General features: G+C 42.3%; 1 protein-coding gene across 2 annotated transcripts; it reads right to left on the bottom strand.

Annotated features, from left to right (window-relative positions):
- Positions 1–16: 16 nt before the first annotated feature.
- LOC120651058 (ent-copalyl diphosphate synthase AN1, chloroplastic-like) lies at positions 17–8,505 on the bottom strand. 2 transcript variants are annotated; one of them, XM_039928401.1, is made up of 15 exons: positions 8,109–8,505; positions 7,510–7,641; positions 5,588–5,688; positions 5,156–5,453; positions 4,897–5,080; positions 4,585–4,799; positions 4,369–4,489; positions 4,128–4,240; positions 3,653–3,879; positions 2,896–3,011; positions 2,720–2,818; positions 2,397–2,633; positions 1,563–1,689; positions 1,240–1,482; positions 17–475 (listed from the first exon to the last, which is right to left on the bottom strand). In XM_039928401.1, the coding sequence occupies exons 1-15, from the start codon at positions 8,182–8,184 to the stop codon at positions 251–253; spliced, it is 2,514 nt and encodes an 837-aa protein (XP_039784335.1). In that variant the 5' UTR covers positions 8,185–8,505; the 3' UTR covers positions 17–250. The 2 variants fall into 2 exon arrangements, with proteins under 2 accessions (XP_039784335.1, XP_039784336.1); XM_039928402.1 differs by having other exon boundaries at positions 5,588–5,679; positions 8,109–8,504.
- Between the last annotated feature and the right edge of the window lie 17,475 nt (positions 8,506–25,980).

Here is a 25,980-nt window from a genome sequence, read left to right as displayed (position 1 = left end):
CAAAAGGTTAGATAAATGAACCAATACAGATGACATTTGCCATACAAAATTTTATTCAAATGAAAACCTCTATTTACAATATGACTACTTATACATGAACTTTCTAGATCTCACAGCTAGACTGATTTCAATTCTAAGCATCTATCAGCTTATTACAATTGCATGTATCCCCTACTATTATTGTTTACATCCATTTCTTATATACACATATTTACACCTAAACCTACAAATGACGAACAATTGAACCTTTTTAAACTGGCTCAAAGATAACCTCCGAAACATGCCTATCCATGACATGTTGTGGGGAATGACTAGCATAGTAGGAGCTTCTCAGGACATCCCATAAGGTTTGCTTGGTCTTGCTGTTACTGGTTTTCTCATCTGATCTCAGGAGGAGATATTGAGTAAGCTCTTGCATATTCAATTGAATTTCCTTGTCAATGCAATTCATTGTTGCTTCATTCTTCTCAGTACCCTGTAAATTGTATCATTAGTTAAACATATTGACATGCAAAACTAAATAATTTTTTAAGCTTTTGTTTCGAATTATGGAATGCATGCATGGTGTCTGTATGTGCAAAGGAAACAAATAAAATAATTTTATACCTTTTTTATGATCATATGTTTTATGAAAAAAAATTGTTAGTATGACATGCTTTATTGGACACATACCAGATTGAAAAGGAAATATACATTGAAAAAAAAAACTAATAGCTACTTGACTATAAATTCATTCATCAGTTCTTTGTTGGAAATTTATGAATTGAGGAAAGATTACCTAAAGATGTGAGGGCTATTATTGAAAAATGAAAAATGAAAACTTAATTTTGCTTGTAAATGGCAGTAAAGTACATTTTTTCTATATATGACTTTGCTTTGAATTTGGGTGTAGATTGTTTTCTCATGTTACCATTTTAAAGATTAGAACGGATAGTTAGAAGTCATGTGTTAATGAACATATTCATCATATCTTAAGGTTCTAAACTCATTGGGCCATGGAAAAGGTATGGAACCTTTACAAATAAGTCACCCAACCCTTAACTTGAGGTTGGAGAGACACTAAGAACAAAACTCTAGTGTTGAATGGGGCAATTGAGGTCCTCGAAAAATAGGGTTATATGTGCAGCGGTTTGATTTCATCAAATTATTTGTTTATAAGAGAACAATATAATCATAACTATCCTAAATATACCTAGGTCAAAATTGTACAAAATAAATTCATTTTGATATAGGGTTTACCTGGAATATTAACACATTGTGGTTAAGGCTGTCGCAAATAGTGCACGCGAGATGGATAAACCGATCACTGTCCTTGTTGTTTATCACAGATACAGCCTCACCAACTCGTCCAGCACAAATCTCAATACTCTGAACTATAAGCAAATAAGTTTGCTTATCATGTATGTGTCGTGGTTCTGTACCACTAGATTTGTTACAATTGTTGTCTTGTTTATTTGTCTTTTGCATCATCCATTCAGTCCACTGTAGTCCAGACAAAGGTATCAGAAACATTGTTAGTAAATAACCAATGCAAGCATACGTGAGGATTGCTTTTTACTTACTGCAAGACTCAGGAGACTGCGTATGAACCTTTGGCCTTCATGAATTGGCTGTGCTTCTTGTGCCAATAAGTCAATAAGTTGCCGAAGCGCCCTCTCAAGAATAGCATCACTAGGATTGGTTTTAATCCTGAAATCCACCATTTGTGTCAGAGAAATTCTATCAATTTAATATATTACATAAGGGAGGTGCTACAACGAAACTGGAAGTTAAATATTAAAGCAACAACATGTATTAATCTCAAGATAGAATTATTTGATTGAATTTCAACAATCAATAGATCACTTAAAAATGACACAATAAAATTATAGCATCCATATAAAGAAGAATATCTCTGTTAAACTTATTTAACTTTAATTTTAATTGAAACTATAACTTTTGAATCTTTCTTGACAGATTAAAACTTCCATGGCATGCCATTTATAATAGCCACTAAACTACAACAGAGGCAGTGAATATAGGCTGAAATATCCACCAGCTGGGTTGAAAAGGAGGCATATATATCCATATGGCCATATCAAGGGAGTGCGAGGCAATAAAATTGGGGGGGGGGACTAGCACACATCTTGAATATCAAAGATCCATGATACAATTCAGGTTTATATCTGTACCACATCAAGTAGACCAAAGTTTACATAGAGATCCAAATTATAAAAGTGATCATGCATTACATTATCGATGTGGTTGAAATTAATATGACTTATATGTTCTAATACTCCAGTTTTTCCATTTTTTTGCTAAGAAATTAACATCAATGTCAGCTTATAAATAAGTCACACCAAATAATGTTTTGTAGATGGATATAATGCTCAACTAATTTAAAGTGGAGTACTCACCATGATTGATCATTTTCTTTGTATACACAATGCACGAAACATTCCAATCTTTTCTTGTCTGACAAAATAGTTTGGATATGTGTAGAAATAGCATTGGCAAGCAATGACGTTCGAGCCCATGAGAGCCGCTCAACAGCACGACTTGGTTCGAAAATGCATGACGCTGCTAAAAAATAAGCTCTCAAAACTTCTTGTGGTGCCACTCCAAAAGTCTCAAGGCGATTCTCGTTGTACCACCTAAATATATTACCAAAATATTTCAAGTGAAATAAAAGTTAATCTTGGAAAAATGAGATTCATGATAATAAAAAATGAACTCATACATTTGAAGCCCGTGGCATTCAAGCTGATGTAGAACTTGGCAATTGTTGAAATCTGTTCTTGCCAACTTCAGATATACATCGTTATTCACAAGAGGCATCCTGCGAAAAGCCATCCACATATATAGACAAAACATATCTCTTTCACCAATTTTTTCCCTCTAATGCGTGAACATTACCTGTAGAGAGTCTTTCCAATCCAAACATCATCTTTACCACCATATTGATCTAGATAGGTTCTTGCCTCCACGCGAGGCAAGCTCGCATACCAAGGAAAGTCTAATGTATATTGTACCTATAGATCAGTATAAACATATAGCGGCATATTAGGCACCAGCATGTTCATTCTATTTGACATATGATTGCATGGGCAAATAGTATGCGCTAGCTCATGCACCATTAACTGCATTGTTTAGTAAAAAGTGTAACTTTGATCCTTATGTATGCCATCATCCTTTTTGTTTATCTTACTTGGCTTGATTTGATTGTTTTTATTAACATATTTAGCTAAAAGAATGTTGTTTTTTTCATATATTTATGGGTCTAATGCAAATAAAACAAGGTAATCATACATCAATATTTGTTAATAATTCCCAAACCAATCATTTTATCAATTTCCAATATTTGTTATTTGCTAATAAATCTACTTCAAAAAGGACCAGATAGACATTACTAGTATTTTTGCAGTATAGTACCTCATTTTAGTTATTTCTAGAATTTCAAATATTCCTTATATTGCTTTTAACATGAATGTATGTACTACTAATACCTGAAATTGTTATAGTATGTTGTGTATATTTTACGTAGACAATAACAGCAAAAGATGAAGACAAGGCAAAAATCCTGATGAAAGCATAAAGCACCAATTAACTTTCAACTCTATTAAACTTTCAATCGGTCTATGATCATATCGAATGATAGAATGAGTTAAATAACCTCTCCAGCTACATCCTTTGCAATTATCCATTTATCATGGAGCATGCCTTGGGCTTCTCTTTGTCTGAGAAACTCATATGAGAAAATCCTAGCACGGTGCAATATATCCTCGCCTTGAAATCCTATCTGAGAGGCTCTGTTGAGGTTATACATCCCCGTGACAGCTTGGGTTGATTGTCCCACAAAACAAAAGAACTCTCCATCCTTCTCAAAATTCTTAAACACACCTACAGAGAACACATAATTAACACTTATGTCTGAGGTGTGACAACTTAAGGAAGTTTCTAGAGCGTTGGGAATAGTGAAATATTTGCAACATTTGTAACATATATATTGCATTATTTCACTAGTTAGCTGAGCATTGGTTGGTGCATAGGAAATTTGTTATTTATTTGATGATTAGCTTATTTGGGGTTGCACTAAACTAAATATATAAATCATTGAGATGTTTTAATAAAGGGAATGGTTTTCGTACTTTGGGAGACATTGTATCCATGTAGCCGTAGTAGTCGAAAAGCCATAGCCGTGTCGTCAACATCTTTTACATTAGAGTTCCTAGCCCAGCAAATCCCTTCTTCAGTCCAGTGCCTACAAAATGAGGAGATCAGATAAGCCTAGAAATTCATCATAAGATGCTCACTGAAGCTCGGTGTTTCCATGATATATGCTCAAATGGAAACAAACAGTACTGAAATAAGGGATCACAGAAGCAAAACCTGTTCACATAGTCCATGCATTGTTTAATCTCACGTTGGAAATAATGAGAGATCCCGAGTCGCTCTAATCGATCAACGACCCAGATGTGCTCAAAAAGATCGACCGGATAAACATTGGGGACTGAAATTGTGATGATAAACAATTCGAGATGAGACACAAAATACTATCTAATCTTGTGAACAGTCATCTATGCTCTGTCGTGAACCATCATTTACCTCCTCCGTTGAACTTTTTGACTATCCTATCGATATATTCAAAGCACTTCTTGTCACCAGTTTGCATAAGTGCGTATGCAGTAGCTGAAGGAGAATACAAGAAGGACCCATCACTTGATTGAAGATTCAGAAGCTTTGCCCAATCAAGATCAGGCATTCCTTCAAGGCTATGCAGAATTGACGTAGGAACTCTATGCATCATGTCCTTTGGGATTCTAAATACGTCCTCGAAAAGAATTTGAAGGAAACCTTAGCGAAATTTTCCGAGAAAATGAACAGACACAGTGTGAAACCATATTTAATTATGCATACCTCTTCAGCTTGATTTCCCTGTTCGAATATATGCTGTGTAAAGATGGATGATCATATGGAAAGTCAATGCCCAAGTTCCTAGCTATCTGAATGAGAGAAGGGAATGCGATTTCGAAGCCGATGGGCATTGACTCTTGCTCTTCCTCTGCTAACCTCCACATGTTCTCATGGAGAAAAGATAGCCCTAAAACAACAAATGCACATGAAGCCAGTGGCACGTATTTAACAAGAAGATCACTACTCTCTAATTTTACAATACCTGTCTTGCATTTTTCGGGCTCAAGAGACCATTTTGTCAGTGCAACGACACAGGCCAGGGTGTTTGTCATACGGTCATAGGCAGAGAACAAGGCCGAATCGCCCCATGAGCCGTCAGGCAGCTGGTTGTCGACGATCCAACGCACGGTGGCCGGGAACTGTGGGGCCCCGCCATCCAGCTTCGGCACCAGTGCAACCCACGCTGTGTCATACGCCGAGATGCTGATATTCCCGTCATTCATTGATCTTAGCATTTCCCTCACCTGATCGATGAGTGGCTGCAAGTCCGTCCCATCAGCCTGATGGAAATTGTAAGCAACAATTAAGAAATCAGTTATAGAAACTAGCTATGTAAATAACTATCGTCCAGCTGAAAAATGTAAAAGACCGCTCAGAAGAAAAAAGAACGAACATCTGTGAAAAGAAGATTTACCTCAGGGATCAATCGGTACTCATCAAGATCCTCTGGTTTCCCAGGCCATTTTATGATTTCAGTATCGTCTTCGATGTGGGTTGTTTGGAACACTGCAGGTACTGAGAATTTCAATCAGTTTCTTCAAACTCAAAAAGAACAGTGAAAGCATTTCTGCACATTATTATAAGCATTCAGCATGAAGCATCAAAAGATCATATGAACTTGGTCTGAACAGTGTAGCTAGTGTGCCGTCCAATTCCCATTACCAAACATTGGAGCATCAGGTTCAGTAGTCCATAACCATACACTGGACATGAAACCATCATTACCAAAAGAAAAGGAACCTAATGATCAAAAGGTATATATATTGGCTTGATACAACAAACAAAACTTAATTACCTTCCGTAATTTATGTTCCGTCCCTACAATTTATTTCCTCAATTTTTTTTATGAAATTCTTGCCTTAAAGTCTTAAATACCGATCAGATTCTCTATTCTGCGAGTACATGATATTGTCTTAAAGATACCTCTGCGGTCCAATCTAATCCTTTCTTTGGAGTAGTTAGTGGTAAGCGTCTAATGTATGATATTCTTCATCGGATATCTGATCTTTGTATTCGTAACCAAATTGATCCACTAGCTATTTGGCTAAAAAGAACAGTGGGGGTACAAAGAGAACAAGATCCCCTGCCATACGTCCACACATATAGATACCTTTGTGATTTGAGTAAAGGTTCACTAGATAAGGATTTGGGCTCAAAGAACAAGCAGGACAAAATTGATAGTTACAACAGGATCAATCGTACATCAAGAATCTTAACCTCGCAGTCAACTGTAGAACAGCGCCGTATCGATAGTGATCGACAATCCATTAACAGTTCAAGGATCCAACGACAGCCATGAGCTAATTAAGAATTCCTTTTTTCGCTAGTATCTTGTCAGACCTGACTCTAGCTTATGCATATGGCTCAAAGATGGAGCTTGAGCTGAGCTGCCACTGCAAGATACATCTTGGATTATTAAACTTGCAGTTTTGACATACCTTAATGATGGACCTTCCTTCTCTTTATTTCTTTTTTAGAGGGAACCCTGGTGGACTTACTGAAATTTTAATTCTTCGTGCTACACTGCTACTGTGAATTTAAGTAAGACGATGTCTTTGTAGATTCACCAGAGTACCAGAAATTCGGGTTACCTTATTAATAACAGTAGTACCTAGGAGCATCATCAGCAGCAGAAAACATGCTAGCAATCAGATATTTTGTTTTTTCAAAATACGTCGTTCAAAAGCATGCATGTGGTAATTTTTTTAGGGAAGGCTATTGTCCACAGTGTCTTGCTGAAAGCTAATTCATTGTCAACTATTTGAATGCTTTTGTGAGGATGTGGATAAGTTACACATTAAAGAAAAAGGCATGCATGCAGGGGTGATCATAATCTTGCATGCATGATCGAAGTTCGCACTGCACATTTTATTTGAACATGCATGATCGCGCTATTCAGTATTCATTCACTTCCTTGCTAATTACTAGACAGTAAACCACGGTATGTAGTTAAGTAGGGATTAAGCAAGGTCTTGTTGCCAGGGAGTTCCAAAACAATTAAAGCAAGGAGTTCCAAAAGCTTTTGTCCGGTGTCATCACTCGTTCCCTGTACTTTGTAAACTAACACAGTTTCAGTTCAGCTCTCTTTACTTTCGTGGTATATATATCTGTACCTCAGGCTACCACCCGTTGCAAGGCCGGCCCTCTACTCTAAGCAAAGCAAAGCATATACATCTTTTGTGTCTTGGCAAAAGCAGTAGCTGGTTCTGGTTGAACAGCAAAGAGACAAGCGCAGGTGCTGGTGCAGCACACACAGACTCGGGGAGAGAGGAGGAAGAGAGAGAGAGAGAGAGTAGGCCCCAGGCGCAGCATCTGGGAGGGAGTCAAATATGTTACCTTTAGCAGGAGGAGCAGCAGCGGATACGTTGTCGGCCTGCGTTGTCGTCGTCCGGGCCTGCGCCCTCCACCGGGCGACGCGCGTGCCGCGGGGCCCCGTCGCCCCAGCTTTGCCCCAGATGCGGCATGGACCTGATTGAGTTGATGCAACGTAAGTAAAAGCAAAAGGAGCGGCGGTGCCTGCTGCGTGCGTGAGAGATTATTATTGTTGTTGTTCTTGTTCTGTTTATGAGAGAGAGAGAGAGTCAGAGGAAGCTAAAGCTAGCGGACAGAGAAAACTCGGTTGCCATCCTGCACTACAGGAGATTGATGAGCAGGAGTGCCGGTTTGGCTATTTGCCGACCACGGTGGAACCAAACCACACCCAAATGTTGGTAAGCCAAGGTTTGCGTGAGGATAAAACTAAACTCTGGCCAAACGGCGACGGGAGGTTGTCTGGATCGCATCCTCCGTGCCAACGGCCGGCGGTCCATAGCTAAAGTTAGGATCCCCGGCCGGCCCGGCCCTTAGCCGCGTGGCGTGTATGTATGTCGATCGACAAGGAGACGGACGACACGCGTGTCGGAACGACGTACGATAGATGGCGTGGAAGCTCTCACCTTTCACGAGAAAGCGGGAAGGACACGGCGGTGGCGCCGACCCAGCGGCTGCCGGCGGCAGGACGAGGAGCTTCATGCCGCCGCGCGCCGCCTCTCTCAATTTCCTCGCGCAATGCCGGCAGCTAGCACGCACGCACCCACACAACCGTACGACGCTGGGACGAGAGACTAGCGCGCTGGCTAGCTAGCCCCCGCGCCCCGGCCCGGCGCTCAGGCGGCCGGCCGGATCCAGAGACGAGACGACAGGAGGCTAAGGGCTGGCGATCGAAGCAGGGAAGGAAGGATGACGACGGGGTGCTCTGGCAGGCAGGGAGGTTACAGGCCAACGCTATTAATAGGCGGAGCAAGGATGGCAAGCACTAGTGATCATTGGGGACGAAGCCCGGCCGCGCGCGTATATATAGCAGCCCGGCCGGGGCGGAGCAGATGAGGAAGAGATCCAATGCAAGAAGATAGAGATGAGCCCTGCGCGCGCACGCGTGCGGTGCGACGGGGGGCTCACGCTCACCGTATGTATGTAATGTAATGTGTATGAGAGGGTGGGGTGGGGTGGGGTTGGACGGAGAAGGGAATGATTCTCGTGCGGGGACGCCCCGGCTAGTGGACAAGATCGAACCCCATCCATCGATGACCGAGGGGGATGCACAGCACAACCAACGAACGCGGCCCTGCGAGCCAACCGGTGGTGCGCGCGGAGATGCCCCCCACAACCGATGGATCGATGCACACGAACAAACAAACAAGCATACATATATATATATATATATATATATATATATATATATATATATACACACATATATTATATATGTGCATATATGTCATATATGCAAATTAACATGTATAGGTGCAGCAGGATCCGACCGAACTGGGCTAGCTCTTCCTTTTTGTTTTAGGGGAAGATGCTCGGCGAGCAGTACATACGTGTGCGCATCCACACACGCACATCAGCTAGCGGAATCGATCGGCGGTTAATAAATAATTATTTTATTGGAGAAAGAAAGGAACAGTGGTGCGTGCGAGCTAGCTAGCTTTTGACGCAAAAGCGACAAGTGCGGCCGAGCGCAAAGCAAGAACCGTACAACACCCCCCCCCCCGCGCGCGCTGCTGCTGCTTCTGCGTGCCGCGGCAGGCACCAAGCGCATCCTAGGCCTGTGTTTAGATGTTTGGCATTTTTGCAATGGAATCTTGCGAATTTGAAGTAAATGAAGTCTATTTATTGTACAGATGGGTGGTAAATCGCGAGACGAATCTAATGATGCTAATTAATCAATAAGTAATAATTAGTGAATGATTACTGTAGCATCACTGTTGCAAAATCATGGATTAAGTAGGCTCATTAGATTCGTCTCGCGATTTACAGCCCATCTATGTAAAAAGTTTTGTAAATAGATTTTATTTAGTATTCCATACATATGTCGAAATATTTGATGTGACATTTTTTTTGTTTATGGGGTTTATGAGGTGGTAACTAAAACAGAGCCTTAGCTAACTTTAATCTGCAGCAGAGAAGATACGGCTCGGCGGCATGGAGTGCTGGAGATGATTGGACGGGCGAGTCGCCAAAGCGAAAAGCCCCGGGACCAGCGGCAGCAGCGCCGGCGGAGGACAAAGCGGGCGAGCTCTCCGATCCCCTAAACCCCGGCCCACGGATCCTGATGGTCTCCGATCGATCCTCCTCCGCGAGGTGTCGATCGATCGCAGCGAGACGCCGCCCGGCCGGCAGAAGCGCTTGCTACAAGCAAGCGAGAGAGGTAGCAAGCGCGCGGCGGAAACCACTGATCCATCGATCACCGACCGGCGTATCTCATGCATGAACGCCACGCTGTAGGAAAAATGGCTCGTTCCTCCACAGTTGTTAGTAACGGTCATGCTTTGATCTGATATTAACATATTCATTTATTACTGAAGTTAAGCTACAGTATCTCTAGAAGCCGTTTAGCACCGGCTAGAGCCACCAGCCGGCACTAAAGTGCGCACCCGAAGCCGCAAGGCAACGGCTAAGTGCCAACTTAGTACCGGCTAGAGTCGCCCAACCGCTACTAAATGGCACAAGAACATTTAGTATCGGCTGGTGGCAGCAGCCGGTACTAAATAAATAAAAAAATTTAGTACCGGCTGGTGGCTCCACCTTTCTTCCTCTCCAAGCCCGAGCCAAACCTTTCACCAAGCTTGGACTTCTTCTTCTCCGTGGCATTTTAGAGAAGAGGTGCTGCCCATTTTTTTCACTCATCAAGTGTAGCAAAGGTTGGCAACTTCATTCTCTTTTTTTATGGTCTTTATACTTTGTTTTATAGCCCATTATTATAGAAATTTGTGATTTTTAGAAAGAGAGAGAAATAGCACGATTTTTTGATTTATACATTGATTTGAGATGTATAAAATCGAGGAATTAAATTTGAGAGAATATTTATTGGATAGTTTGAATGTGGTTAATTTATAGTGATTTTGTTAATTATTTTCAAGTGACATTGTTGTTTTGGTAGTTGGTATGCACTTAGGTAGATTTTGGTTGTATACTTGTATGCTATAGATAAATTTCAATTTGAATTTTTATGTAAATGTGAAATGTCAAATTTGATAATTATTGAAATAAAGATGTACATTTGATATTTATTTTGACACTAATGATATATTTATTCGTTCTCACATTGAAACCATTGAGAAATTAAAAAAAATCTTTGTTGGGATATGTATATGTGTCAGTTAACCATTGAGACCTATTTGTTGTTGAATAAATTTTGTTGGATGTAATAATATTGTCATTTCATCATATTAAGGAAGATGTGCATCTTTTATTAGAGTTTCTTAATACATAAATTTAAAGCCCAATTTCATTGAATTAAATTTCTCATCAAATTTTAAATTTATACATGTACTATATAGATAAATTTTGTATTATTAATGGATTATTTGTACACTAATGATTTATTCATGGATTATTTGGACACTATAATGGTGTATATGTCCAGTAAGTATGAGTATATTTTTATTGTAATTCTAAGAATATTGTAATTCTAAGATTCAATGGATTAACGAAGATGTGCATCTTTTATTATAGTTCTATTGAAATAAATTGCTCATCTAATGAAAAAAATATTATTATAGATGGACCGACAATAGATGTACGGCGACCGGTGCACCATGGCATGGATTAATAGCCTAAAATCTTTTCTCGATGCGGCGGAGGCCCACAAGTCATCGAAAAGTTTTATGGGCTATCCATGCCGCCTTTGCCGAATAAAAAAGGAATACTCTAACAGAAACACTACATATGTCCACATTTATGAAAAGAGTTTCATAAATAACTATACTCTTTCGACCAAGCACAGCGTGGCAAGCAGTTTAGTACCGGTTGGCTGGTACTAAATGCGCTATTTAGTACTGGACAGTCTGACAGTACTAAATGCACGTCTATTTAGTACCGACCAGGCGGTACCAAACGGGGAACTAGTACTAATCGGGGTTCCCACCCTGTACAAATGCTAATTGTTCTAGCAGTGCCATCACGTGGCGGCCGAGTCGATTAGGATCAGGTTGAAGGGATATGTATTGCTTTTTTGGTTCCAAATTGTAGGTCGTTTTGGCAATCTACACTACTACAGAAATTTTAACCGAGGCGGGCAAAAAGCATTAACCGTGATAGTTTTTGCAACCGCCTTGGAGTGAAGGTCACGGTTAATCATGGCATTAACCGATGCAGTTTTTTGCCCGTCTTGGTTAATCAAATGAAAAATAAAAAAAAACCCTTGACGAGCCCGCTGAGCCCATCATGGGCCCTGTTGATGCTCACTAACGATCATTTTCAGGCGTCAACTTGATCAGAAAACCATGAGAGTTTGCATTTCTTACACGCATTTTTATCCAATAAAGTCCCTAAACCACACTTTATCTTCTAGAAAATGCAAGTTGTGTTTTGAAGCTAATATGCAGGTTGCAAGCACACTTTGGCCCGACATAAAATCACAGAAATTACCAGAGCGCCGATTCAGACTCAGATGGACCAAAAGTGATGCAAGAACCTAATTCAGACAAGCCAAGACAAGCCAATACCAACGTGGACCAGACAAGGAAGCCCAGGATAGCCTGCCAGAAGAAGATGGGGCTGGTTGGCCCCATTGGCAGGCCGACCGACCTACCAGGTTGGCCGACCTGGCTTGTGGGCCCCACCACCTTAGCCAAGCCACGTGCTGAGTCCTGGTTGGTCCCTTAGGCGGTTTGGCAAGCTTCACCTCGTGGCTCCCAGCTATAAATACAATGGGGGGGAGGGTGGAGAATAGGACACACACCACACTTACCTCTCCTCTCTTGCTCATCTTGCATAGTCTTTAGTCTTAGTGGAGTTTAGAAGAAGTCTAGGAGTCATCGAGTCGCCGGATCTGCTCGAGAGTCTGGTATGGTTTCATCTCTAGCTCTCTCTTGTAATATTTGGTTGATTATAATAGAATTAGACTATAGTTACCGATATCTACTCGAAGTATGTTTTGAGTTATCAGATATAAGCTTCTTGATATGGTTGCGTTATTATTCAATGCTTGCATTGCATGATCGCCCTGTGCTTGAGATGGTTATCATATCGTGCTTAGAACTCTATCAACTGCTCCAGTATTCGTATGTCTGCTCTAGTGTGATGTCTGTCCATTCGTAGGGTGGGGGCTCCGCGCGGGACACTAGAATATCCCTTACTAGTGTAGACATGGTGTCTAGATTAGCTAAGAGTTACTGGATGTCAACTATACCCACGGTTTGTAGAGGTAGCCGGCAGGTGGTGACAGCCCTGTCCGAGCCCGAGTAATCCTCCACGTTCGGTATGAGAGGTAGGAGGTACATAAAGCCACCGGGGTGTACGGGCTCCTTCCGATGCTTCGATAGCGGTCTCCCTGTTGTGTAGTTTAATCTCTGACGATCTAACCAATGAGATAGTATAGATATAGCTAGCCTAGCACAGTTGACTCGAGCTCTAACTTCTGCCTTGCTCCCGGCCTAGAGCATCTTTTATCTTTTCTTTTATTTATCCAAGAGGGTAGTTTGTGTGTGTGTGTCACACTACCTCCTACCATGTTATATATCTTACCCCTGTTTATGCATGAGAATATCCAATCTAGATAAAGTTCATCAACTAGTCTATATCTCTTCACTCACCACCTTCCCTGCGGAGATATAAATGACACCCCGGTATACTCCCTGGTAAAATGCTACAGCGGTATTTCGTGCGCTTGCAGATTCATTCGTGGTTCATGAAATACTGCCACCCCAAAATTGGCGTCTGCGGGCGTCATCACTGCTTTCCCGGTGGTGACGTTGGTAGGCGCCAACAGGCCCACCAAGCCCATCTGAACTGCACGGCTCGCCATCGCCATCGCCGCCACTGCTGCCACTGCTCAGGGCTGCCGTTGGCTGGTGTGGCAGAACCACCTGAATTATCCCAGCTCAAGTGCGCTGGCCATCACCATAAAGGCAACACCGACTCAAACGCACTTCAAACGGAACAATTCTTGGTCTGTCGGGTAACGTCCCGATACAACCACCGGTTCTCGGATCGAACAAGCATACCCCGCACGAAGGCGAGTCCAGAGATATTACAACCATATATTTTACAACACAGACATATCAGTTATTACAACAAGTTCAAAATTTTACTACAGGTCCAAACTCAGTAAAATGTTATACAAGACATAAGCTTAAAGTTCAGAGTTTAAGCAGCGGAAAGAAAACACGACGGCTACAACACATCGCAAAAGGATACCAAGCTAGCCCAAGCAAGATATCACTCGTCGGGATCATTGCCGGCCGGAGACGGATCCCACTCTACGGACTAGCCAGGGGGCAAAGAGCAGGGCCAGGTCAGACTAGCGGTCTGGTCCTCAAAACTCATACCTGAAACAGGATTCAACAGTAAGGCTGAGTATACTAATACTCTGCAAGACTTACCCTTCAACGGATATATTTAGTCCACTTAGCTAGACTATGCAGGGTTCTGTAAGGCTCTGGTTTTCCTTTTGCTGAAAAGCAATAAAGAGTAGGTCCTTAATTTCATATTTTAGCTTTCAATATTCTAGTTGATTAACCATTCTATGTAAGCATCTAATTCTAACCAACCATGATAGAACTTTAGTCAAACATAAAGATTGATCGTAATAACATTACTCTTATTATTCTGTGTGGCAAAGGGATCAAGTAGTCTCAATATCCGTGAGAGACGGACGATTCGAATCGGATTTCCAACCTTGCAAGGTAAACCTAACACACACGTTTGGAACACGTCGGGTCGTTCCCAAAAAACCGTTGACCTTTCATTCCGGCTTGTGGATAGGGTCACTCTCCCCGACTACAGGGCACCAACTTCCTCCCTGCACCCGTGGTGTTGCGCAACTTAAACATAAAAATCTATCTCTAAGGGAGAGTGAAAGGTATATCCACTCACCGATCCGATCAGCTACTAGGCTTACCGCGTACCATATTTACGGCATGTGGCTAGTACGTTCAAACACTTAACCACTGCTACCACACACCGCGACCTTAGCAGTATTCATCAACACAGACGGGGTCTCACCCAAGGTAATGATATCGAACATGACCCCGTCCGACGTCCGTATAGTGATTGCAGAAAGTAAACAAGCAACTCCTATTAAACTCGTGAGTGACAGGCAATCACTCAACTTTTACCAGTCCTATAAGCATAGCAGTTACTCGAACTCAAGTCTAGTGTTCAGTACATAGGTTCCTAGGATCATGCATCTAGGGTTTCAATTCAAATCCTAAGAACTGTAAATGCACAAATAAGTAGTATATAAAGTGCATAATTTGAAATACTGGGTTTATGTCCGGGGCTTGCCTTCGCGGTAGTCACTAACTAAATCAGCCTTGGGCTCTTCCGGACTTTGGTCTGGGTCTTCCGTCAATGTAGCGGCGTTCACCTGGGCTTCTTGATCAGCTCCTTCGGACTCCGGGATTAGCTCATATGTCCCGTCAGCTAGAACAGTCGTATCTATATGTGATGCAAGAAACGATGTTACAATCATACACACTTTGCAATAAATGTACACTTTGCAATAAATGTGCAGTCTACAAATTAGCAAGCATAACTTAGCATATGGGCAATCGTTTATAGAGTAGTTATTTAACATGTCTTACTACACAAAACAACATGATTAACCTCACAAAACAACTTGATTATCTTCACAAAGTAAGTTTTAATTAATTCACATAGTATGTAAATCATAGTTTGCTAAGAATTAAGTAACTCAGTACACAACCAGCATTTAAATTCAGCAAAATTACTTCAAATAGGAAGTACAGAGAGCAATCTATCCTGTAAATTTCATACTATTTCATGCAGCCAATTATTCAGAATAAAACATTTACTCAGACAGCACCTAGAACAAGATTGAATTCTACAGAACCAACTACAATAATTATCAAGCTCAAAATTTTTCAAAACAGGATTCATATGCTTATTAACGTCCTATAAATTTTTTAGAATTTATCTAGGTATAAAACAAAAATAATAATTTTGACAAAATTAAACCACATATGATAAAACTAATTATTACAGAAAGTCCTGTAATGTGTCTGGATCCTAAATTTTACAGACATTATCATATGACCAAAATAGAGTTCCACAAATATTCTCAGATTTTTCTAAACAAGGGAACTATTTATTATAATTAATGTCTACTTAACAAGCATTAACTCAAAAATATAGCTAAACAGATCTAAAATTTCTCAAATTTGTGCAACAGCAAGGTTTTAGTGACATTAATTCATGGAAAAAGTTTCACTCTCAGAACTTTAATATTTCTACCAGCATAAATACATTAGCATAACTAGTAGATCTAGGAATCTTGAAACTTTAACCTAGTTAATGATGTCAAAAATGGTCAAAATTTTTACCAGGTACTAGTAACACTGCAGGACACATACTAGCCAAAAACCACATGAAGTTATTGAGTACAAATCCTAGAACAATTAAAGCCTATTTATTCTATTCTTTTTCTTGGATTAACATGCAGACCAAAACTGAAGATGTGTATGTAACAAAATTTGTAGGTATTGTAACAAGGATTCCAAAACATTTGAATTTGTATTTTTCTGATTTTCTACGAATTTCTAGGCATTTTCAAAGTTCAGCCTAGAAACAAAAGGAACAGAACTGAAAACTTGCAGATAGGTCCCTAGAAGAAAAAGAAGCTTTGCAATGTAGTCCCTGGCTCGCTTGAGAAGAGGACAAGGAGGGGAATCGGCCGGTGTTCCGGCCTGGGGACTCACCGGCGGCGAGCTAGAAGTGGCTAGGGAGCACGAGGAGGTCAAGGCGCGTCGATTGGTGGGTTTGGTGAGGGCTGGGGCGGTTGGCCGGGGTGTTTCCCACGGCGAGGTGCGGCGGCGGCTCGGACAGCTCGCCGGCGGCCGTGCTGCGGCGGTGGAATGGGTGTGTGGAGGGGTATGGGAGCTACGCGACGCTCGGGTGGTGCTAATGGCTGGGTCGGCGTGGGCGGAGGAGGTCTGGAAGGGCGGACCCGCGGCGGCGTCGAGCTCGCCGGAGTTGCAGAGGAGGGGCGGTGGTGCTCTGGGTGCCTGGAGCGCGAGACCGGGGTGTGAGGGACAGAATGGAAGGAGAGGGATGAGGCCGTGCTCGTGCGCGCGCTAGAAGGGAAAACCGGGGCTCTTCCCTGAGCTTGCCACGGCGGCAGCGAGGTGGTGGCCGTGGAGTCGATCGGGGCGGTGTGGCGAGGGGAGGAGGGCTTCAGCGCGGGTGGGAGTGGGGCCAGGGGGTCGTGGGGGTGCCGCGTGTGGCGGTGGGCAGCAGGAGGTGGCATGCGGCCCTTCCTCGGCTGTGGGTGGCGCCGCTCTGTGCCGACGGCAGAGGAAGCAGAGAGGGAGAGAGAGGAGGAAGATGGTAGCTGGACTTATTTGCAAAATCAAAAAAGTTTAGGGGTCCTACTGTAAAACAAAAATAACTATTAAACTAGGGCTCAAATGAAAAAGTGCCCAACATGAAAGTTGTTCAACTTTTCAAGATCTACAACTTTGGTTTTGTGCAAAAATTGATTTGACTAAAGATTAAAGAGTTATTTTGAAAACATAGAAATGATTTTGAATTTAATGGACTTTTGTCTTTTCCAAAGCAAATTCACCTTAATTTCAGACTGAAAACTGAATTTTACAAATACACCCTCCACAAAAGCATTATTCACCCATCCTATTCAAATTAACTATAGAAAGGACCTTGCATCAAATCATATTTACACAATTAGCCTTATATTTTTAAAATAAGACCCTTGCTCAAGCAATTTAAGCACATGATGCATAAAATTAGTGCAGTTCTACTATGCAGACACCTAGGGTGTCACAGCCGGCGCTAGGAAAAGGGTGAGGAGGGAGTCAGAGAGAGAGAGAGAGAGAGAGAGAGAGAGAGAGAGAGAGGAGGAGGCCGCCGCTGCCGCCGCCGTCTGGTTGCTGTACGGAGGAGTGGGGGTGTGGAAAAGATGAGAAGATAAGGTTAGGGTTTTTGGAAAGCAAGTAGTTATATAAGTGTTTGCAACTGGGTTTTCGGGCTAGGAGGCTAGGCCTAATTTACCGAGGCGGTTGAGGTACATTGCCCACCTTCGTTACCTATTAACCGAGACGGTTACATTAGGATGATCGCCTCGGTTAATGGACATTAACCATGGAGGTTATTTTAAAAGTGCCCGCCTCAATTAATCAATTTTGTGAGGCGGTTTATTGCAACCGCTTCGGTTAATAAAAAATGATCGCGGTTAATTTTTTTTGTAGTAGCGTTAGATGCATAATTTTTGTTATGTATCTAGATATTGCATCTGTCTTGGTGAATAGCAAAAGTTATAGAGTACTCCCTCCGTCCCGCAAAGAGTGTTCATTTAGCCTCTAAAATTTGTCCCACAAAGACTGTTCGTTTAGATTGTAATGAGGTTCATCTAATTAAAGCAATATCAAGTACCAAGAAACTATTATGTAAAGAAAGATATAGAACCAATCAAATACTTGAGTAGATTTTATTTGTTGGTTTCCAATACATTTGCATTTATTAAGGATCTTAGAAACAAACAAACAGTGTGGTTTTCAATCGCAATCGCTATGCTTAATTAGGGGTAATTGGGTCATTTCTCACTACTAGTAATGTGTCTGAAATTTTCCAAATGAATAGTCTTTGTGTGATGGAGGGAGTAAATTGCACTCCAGGTCCTCAAACTTGTGCCAAAGTTTCATCTATGTCTCTAGACTCTCAAATCATCCATTTGAGTCGCTAAATTGTGTTGAGTGGTTCATCCGAGGTTCCAAACACGCCATGCGAGCACCCGATGCTGATGTGGCATGCCCCATGGAGCCACAATGGCAAACATTTGAAAAAAAAATCACTAAGTAGACCTGTCTTCTCCCATTTGCTCCTTTCTCCTTTCCTCTACAATCTCTGTCTCCTAGCCCAGGCCGAGCCAAGCTCCCTCTGAGCTGGTCATGCCGGCCATTGCTGCGCCTTGCCTGCGGCGGCCGTGCTCTCCACCCGTCCTACTGCAACACGAAAGCTGAGCCGGTCCAGGTAGGTGTCGATCCATTGCGGGGTCCTTGAGCATCTAGCTGCCATCGGTGGCAACGACACACGCCCGGGGGATAGCGACGATGAGGTTACATTTATGCTTATAGCGAATCTACTACTGCTAATTTGTTTAAAAAACACATACATGTGACAAGAGGTTACAATGCAATAAAACATAGATATTGACATCAAATATGCATAAATGTACTACTGATAAGCTTGTGAATTGCAATAGTATGAAAATATCAAGCATTGGTTAGTGAAGATTGAATAAATATATTCGACATGCAGTAAGTGTGGCTAGATAGCATGTATGGGGAGCGCCAGAGCTCGCCATATTAGTGGCGGTGCCACTAGGTGGCCTCTAAGGAGGACGAGTCATGGCGGAGGCAGTAAGATGCCGCGTCACTCTAGAACTCGATCTGCAATGCGTTCTGATAACTCACGATCAGCGCGGAGCTCGTCATCTTCTCCACATCCACCACCTCATCTTCTTATCCTCTGCTCCACCTCCTTCGATTGGATCGCAATTTCATGGATATCTCTATTGATTTTGCTGCTTGATTTGGTGGTAGTGGAGCTCAATTCGATGGCAACGGAGCTCGAATTGGCAGGGTGCCACCACCATGTGGAGTCGTGGCCGCTCGGGTCGACACTTCTCTGTCCCTGGCTCCATTCCCCCCTCTCTCTCTCCTCCTCCCTCCCCTCTTCCCCGCACGACTCGAACAAAGCATGAGTCCTGACCTCTCGCTCGGGGGTGCGTGTCGCAACCATGGGGCAAAGGGAGGAGCCCCAAGTCGATGGTGACTAATAGACGGACATGCAAATGGGGGGAAGGCGCGGTGGTGGCCGGCATGACCAGTGCGACGGTTGCGGGCAAGGTGCAGTGGCGGGCTAGCACAACCAGCGCGGAGGGAGCACGGCTTGGCCCGAGCTAGGAGATAGAGAGAGAGAGCAAATGGGAGAAGACAAGTCTGTGCAGAGTTTTTTTTTTTGCAAATGTTTGCCACCGTGGTGCCGGGGGGCATGCCACGTCAGTGTCGGGTGCTCTCGTGGCGCATTTGGGATCTTGGATGAACCACTCAACACAGTGTAGGGACTCAAATGGACGATTTGAGAGTTTAGGGATCTAGGTGAGAAAATTTAGGATAAGTTTGAGGACTTGAAGTGCAATTTACTCAATATTATATTGCCAAAACAACCGAAGTATCTGCTTTTGGTGGGATCATTTTAACTTAGCTAGATTCATAATTTACTACGTATTTAAACATATAGTATAATAGCAATATGTCTATATGCAGACATAACAAAAGTTATGTCCCTCAAAAAATAATATCAATTTGGAGCAGAGAGAGAAGTCATACTCCAACGTCCAGACTGGATGTTTCAAAAAAGAAAAAAAAAGTACAGACTACACGATTAAGAATAACAACGAAAAGCAAACTCCCACTAGAAAAGCGCACCATATATATGCCTATAGGACATTCCCTCCATCTTTACTCAACAATCTAAGATAAAAAAACCCTACTATGTTGAAGGTCTTTTGGGGAGCGTTTTCGTCGGCTTTAGCTTCACTTGTTTTGAGTAAATTGAATTATTTTAGTGTAATGTTGTCCCACAAATTAAGGCAAAGCTGAACTAGAAGCTGAGTAAAATCAATTTTTTTCTTCACCGGCCTTACGGAGAAGCCGAATGGAGGAAGTCCTTCAAAACAATCTGTTAGTAACCTGCTAGCATCCAAGAGCATCTCCAAGAGACTAGCAATAATCCTAGCTAAATTTAGAGATTAAAAGACTAGCTAAAAAATAAAAAACTTTCTAAACTGAGGGTAAACCAACAAACTCTCAAACTGCACTCTTTATATATTACATTGCCAGTGGGCACATGTGTCATACTCCTTATCTTCTTCCTCCCCATCTCTGCTTCCCGCCGCCCTGCATATTGCGCCCACCATTCGCCACCCCGGCCGCCCCCGCCTCTCTCTCTCTCTCTCTCTCTCCCTTGGCCTCCACAGTCCCCGCCCTCCTCCACCGCCACAAGCTTCTCCTCCTTGTCGCCCCCATGCGCCAATGACATCGACACCGCAGCCGCCGCGGGGGATTTTGAGTTCGCCACATGCGGCACGGGTGGCGACAGCCTCACGGGGACCAATGCGGTGACAACGCAAGACGACGGGAGGACTCCGGCGTCGCAGGATGGGGCTAGGGCTCGAGAGCGGGACAGTCGCGCGACCACGGGAGGGCCGGAGCGCAAGGGCAGGAGTAGCACGATAGCACGCGAAATTGATGGCGCGAGGCCACAGGAGGGAGGGAGCCGCACATGCCGAGCGAGATGGCAAGCGGAGTCTCTCGGGCTTTTTATGGAGCGAGCGGCCATAGATACTGAGTGCGATGGCGAGGGGAGGTACATGCCAAGGCTATTGGAAGGGGATTTTACAGGGCTTTTACTTTTTTAGCGATCTCATCTGTATAGGGCGGCTGTTGGAGATGCTCTAAGACAAGAACATGTGGGGCCCTCAACTAGTGGGTCTATAGTTGAAATCCACATCCAAATCACTGAGCAGGGCCACGACACATGGATCGGACCACGTACCCGGCAGGTGTAACAATATAGTGGGTTAGTAAGTGGACTATAAGATAGTGGCAGATTAAGGATGATGTAGACAGATGTATAATGCAACTTCCTGTCTGCCGTCACTAGTCCTATGCGTATGGGAATGTGCTGGAGTCAAGTGCAAATTGTCAGGAGACATGGACGACTGCTAGTCAAGTGCAAATTGTCAGGAGACATGGACGACTGCTAGTGTCGGTAAGAGGAATCATATAAGATAGTGGCATATTATGAAGGATGATACACGATGTATTTGTAAGATTTTCCCTAGAGGATATATATGGGTAATTTCGGTCAGCCAAGTAAATTACACACACAACTTGGATTAGGACCTGCTGTGTGCGCACACGCAGACATGATCCTAGGTAAGTCTCTCCACGTATTCCTCATTTCCCCCTGAAAAACTCAAGATAGCCCAGATAAGAATTCTGGAGTGGGATGTCCAATTTCCAATTTTTTTCCTTTACTTTTCTTCTTATTTCTTCTTTTGTGAGTAATGAGTAGAATGCATGCACGAAGGGGAAAGAGACAAAATTTATGTATTGTTGATGATCGAGATCTTTTTCACCTAGATTTCTAGTTAATGATTTTTTTCCATATAAATTATAAAAAGAAATGGTGTAACTAAATCCAGGTGTTGAACTCCTCTAAAACACCTATAATCTGGCCGGGTGCTAAACACCAAAAGAAAATATACCCAACTGCTTTCTAAAACGGTATTGCATACATGATCGCAAGTTCACCCACTCCTGGGTGGCGTGCTTGGTAGACAGCCCCTGCTGGATTATTGCTAGTCAATTGTCCGCCGTCTGGTAGAATTTTTGCTCTCTAAAACCCTCTTGCTAGCTAGTACCTACTCGTCCAAAATTAATGTAGTTAGTCTGCTGCCAACATATATGGCCCCGTTTGGGAGAGCTCCGCTCCCTGATTTTTCAGCTCTGCTTCTTGATTCTCCGATTGAGTGACTCTATGAGATTTCTAGGAGGGAGCAGGGTGGGGAGCTGATGAGAATTGATTCTTCACTCATCCCCGCAAGAATATAAACCCGGAGATGGGTGAAGCAGTTTTTTTTAGCTTCCTCCTAGTCCTAGTGTAAATGGAGTGGTTCTCCTCTGATCCCTATCTGAATCAGTTGGCATTTTTAGCATTTGGCTGGTTTGGAGTGATTCTTGGAGAAGCTCGAGCTAGAGCTCTCCCAACCAGCCCCAGAATGTGTATATATACGTACATTCATATGTGTCAATATACGTATAGGCATCTGCGTATGTATGTATTTTTTAAAAAGGAAACACCATCGCTAACTGTGAATGAGGTTAGGTGGTGTCTCTTTTCCGAGGCACTAAAATTTATAATTGAGCCAAAATATACTAGACAGAACAAGAATAGTTTTTTTCCTTTCAAAAATTTGTAAGGAAAGAAGTGGAGAGGGCGCTGCTAACCGTAAGGACAAATTTAAACTTAAATACATTATACATCTTAGAAGGTTTTCCCTTATGATACATCATCCAGGGTGTATACAAAACTTTAGGAGACGAAATGTTTGATGAGCAAATGGCTTTTCAAACTTAGCAATGAAGATGGTCTATGGCAACAGTTGTTGCGAAATAAATACATTAGAGATAAAACCTTAAGAAATTGTTCGAAGAAACCAACAAACTCTCACTTCTGGAAAGGGTTGATGAATGTAAAAGCCGAGTTTATGAGTTATCGGCGTTTCAATTTGATGAATGGAATACAAATCAGGTTTTGGGAGGCTGGCAACCAGCCACTAAGTGTTAGGTTCCCCGTGTTGTTTAACATCGTTCGAAAAAATATGATTCGGTAGCAACTGTCTTTAGTTCAGTGCGTTTAATTTAAATGTCTCTTTCCTTGGAGCACTAGTAGGAATTAATCTGAGGACTTGGAACCAAATTGTATCTTCTTTGCATGATGTAAACTTACAAGCAGGAAGAGATGTTTTTGTGTGGATTTTGCATTCATCTGCCCAATTTTCAGTGAGATCTTTTTATGCTGCGTTAATAAGCAATGGAGTCAGAGTGTCTCAAGAAATTTGGAAGGCCAAAATACCTACTAAGATTATAATTTTTTTGTGGTATTTGAAGAAAGGTGTAATCTTGACAAAAGACAATCTTTGTAGGCGTAATTGGAAGGGTGATAAGAAGTGTGCTTTTTGTCATCTACGAGAAACCATACAACACTTATTTTTTGACCGCACATATGCTAAGTTTCTTTGGCGCTCTGTACATAATCTTTTTGGTATTGCTCCACCTGTAGATATGGCAGATTTGTTTGACATTTGGTCTAAAATGGAAACCAGTAAACACAATACATTGCTTTTATCTGCAGCAGTCGCTCTATGTTGGGCAATATGGATAACTAGAAACGAAGTAGTTTTTGACAAATGCAGACCAAAAACTTTTTTTGCAAGTACTCTTCCGGAGAACTCATTGGCTACGCCAGTGGGCAAAGTTTCAGCGTGATGAGGACCGTCGTGAAGAACTTGTGCAAGCAGCCGGTCATCTTGAGTCTTCGGCATTGCAGTTCTTCCACTCCAATGGCTGGCTTTCTCTTAGGAGAGTTGATGCTGCGTAGTCATAAACTTTAATTATTTCGGTTGTTTGAGACCTTAAATGCTGTGACTTTGTTTCTATAACTCTCTTTGGTTTGTGCTGGATGTTGAACGTTGTACTATTGGTCTAATTCAACCATTCGGTTGATGAAACCGGATTTTCAATCCATTATCTAAAAAGAAAAGAGATGAATTACACAGTGCATGTGCCAAGTTGCCCCTAGTTGCTTGCGCCGAGGTGAGGTGGGTACTGGGTAGCTAGTGGGGTTGTGTGACATTAGCAGGTACGGTGCGTTAGTTTTTGCGCTGCATTTGATTTGAAAACAGTACATCGTACAAAGTGGTATGTAGGCCCTATCTGTATTTGTTTGGCTGTGCGGGAAACGATGAACTCGCACAACAGCATCTCATGTGTCGAGTGCAAGGGAAAGATGCTCCCCATAAGAATTATTATTGAATGACAAAACGTAATAACACGACCTCCGCTATTTGGAAGAGCTTAAGAATTGTTATTAAATGACAAAACACGTACGACCTCAGCTATTTGGAAGAGCTTCTACAAGGGAGTAGTTCGTTTGTTGTCTTAGTTGCTCGCAATGTGCTGAGATTAATTGGTCGGTTGCAGGTAGGCGTACGTAGTGGCCTAGTGGGTGCCTCTGACATAGCACATGTGGTGTAGTCGATGTCCGGTGAAGCAAAATAGGCACCGTAGCGACTGTTTCTTAATTTTTTCCCTCTACAGAAATTATGAACAGATTAAAGTACCAACAGGCAGCAGGTGCGACCGTGCGAGGTAAAAGATGCTCCTCCCCGCTCCCCCGTCAAGACGCAGCACTTCACTTGACGACACACAAGATCACGTACGACAGTACAAGCTGTGGGAGATGTAGATAATGCTCCGTACACTACTAAAAAATGATTTTTAGTAATACTCTATTTTTTTTGTCCGGACCAAAATATCATCGGTTCCTACAAATGGAGCACAGTACTGTAGCAATTGAGCCGGCCCTAAAAATGTATTTGTAGCCCTACAAATGGACGTCATTTTCAGAGGCGGGTGGGGGCTGAGCCGCCCCAAAAAAGTTCATTTTTAGGGGCGGCTCATCTCCACCCGCCCCTAGAAATGACTCCTATTTTCAGGGGCGGTTGAGGGGGTGAACTGCCCTTGCAAATGGCATTTTTAGAGGCGGTTCACCCCTACCCGCCTCTAAAAATATCTATAAAAATTTGAGCACCTTCTTTCTCCTCCCAACCCCCATTGTTTGCTCGGGAGAGGAGGCTCCCCAAGATCCGAAAAAAGAAAAAAAAGAGGGGGGGAGGAGGTTTTCAATTTGATTTCCTTCGAGTTGGGGACTTTAGGAGGTAAGTTGACACTAAGTCTTTGTCATTTCTAAGCTCTTTTGTAATATTTATTGCTCAAATGGAGCTCTCTTTGTCTCTAACTAGCTCTAGATCTCTATGGTGTGGGTTAGCCATTTGCCTCAAACTTTTGTATGAAGTTATGCTATTTTAGTAGGAGAACAAGATTATGTAATTATTTGGACTCAATCAATAGTTTTTAGCCTCATTCTTAAGTAAATAATGCCCTAGATCTATAGAGGACAGAGAAGAAGATTTATTTTTTTTTCCTATTTTTTAAATATGCATGCTGCATTTTTTCCTAACAGTTAGTGGTAAAATATTATGTTGAGTTTTGATTGTTTTTATTTAGTACTAGTTAAATTGAATTTTTTTCAACACCTAAGATTTATATCAATTTAGGGCTCCATTTCTTTTGAGAAAAAAGATTTAATTTTTTCTATCTTTACACACATGAATGATGGACTTTCTTTCCCAATATTTAGTGGTAAAATAATAGGTTGGGAATTGATTTTTTTAGTATTAATTAAATCAATGGTGTGTGTGTGTTTTATTTTCAGATAATTTAATTTTACGAAACGTGTTCCATGTCGATCACTATGACATTCAATCTTGTCGGATTGCTTATCGGGCAAGTCCACCAAGGATATCCACGGCGGTAGATTTCAGGTGAAGGAGAAACAGGCGGCGTCTTCCATCTGGATGGCGACGTTGGCGGAGAAGAAAACGCCGCCCCTGGATGCCATCGAACTCGCAACAAGGACTCCTGAGAATCCCCCTAT

The sequence above is a fragment of the Panicum virgatum genome, chromosome 9K (genome assembly GCF_016808335.1).
Source record: "Panicum virgatum strain AP13 chromosome 9K, P.virgatum_v5, whole genome shotgun sequence".
Lineage (NCBI taxonomy): Eukaryota > Viridiplantae > Streptophyta > Magnoliopsida > Poales > Poaceae > Panicum > Panicum virgatum.
Note: the sequence above shows the minus strand (reverse complement) of the source record. Positions and strands in the feature narration are given on the sequence as shown.

What these genes read in the sequence shown, in the direction of transcription:
- LOC120651058 (XM_039928401.1), bottom strand. Translation starts at nt 8,184, where the DNA reads ATGAAGCTCCTCGTCCTGCCGCCGGCAGCCGCTGGGTCGGCGCCACCG. An exon ending in GCCCGAAAAATGCAAGACAG is followed by an intron (nt 5,081 to 5,155) that starts GTATTGTAAAAT and finishes TTGTTGTTTTAG; the next exon opens with GGCTATCTTTTCTCCATGAG. An exon ending in TGCATGGACTATGTGAACAG is followed by an intron (nt 4,241 to 4,368) that starts GTTTTGCTTCTG and finishes CTCATTTTGTAG; the next exon opens with GCACTGGACTGAAGAAGGGA.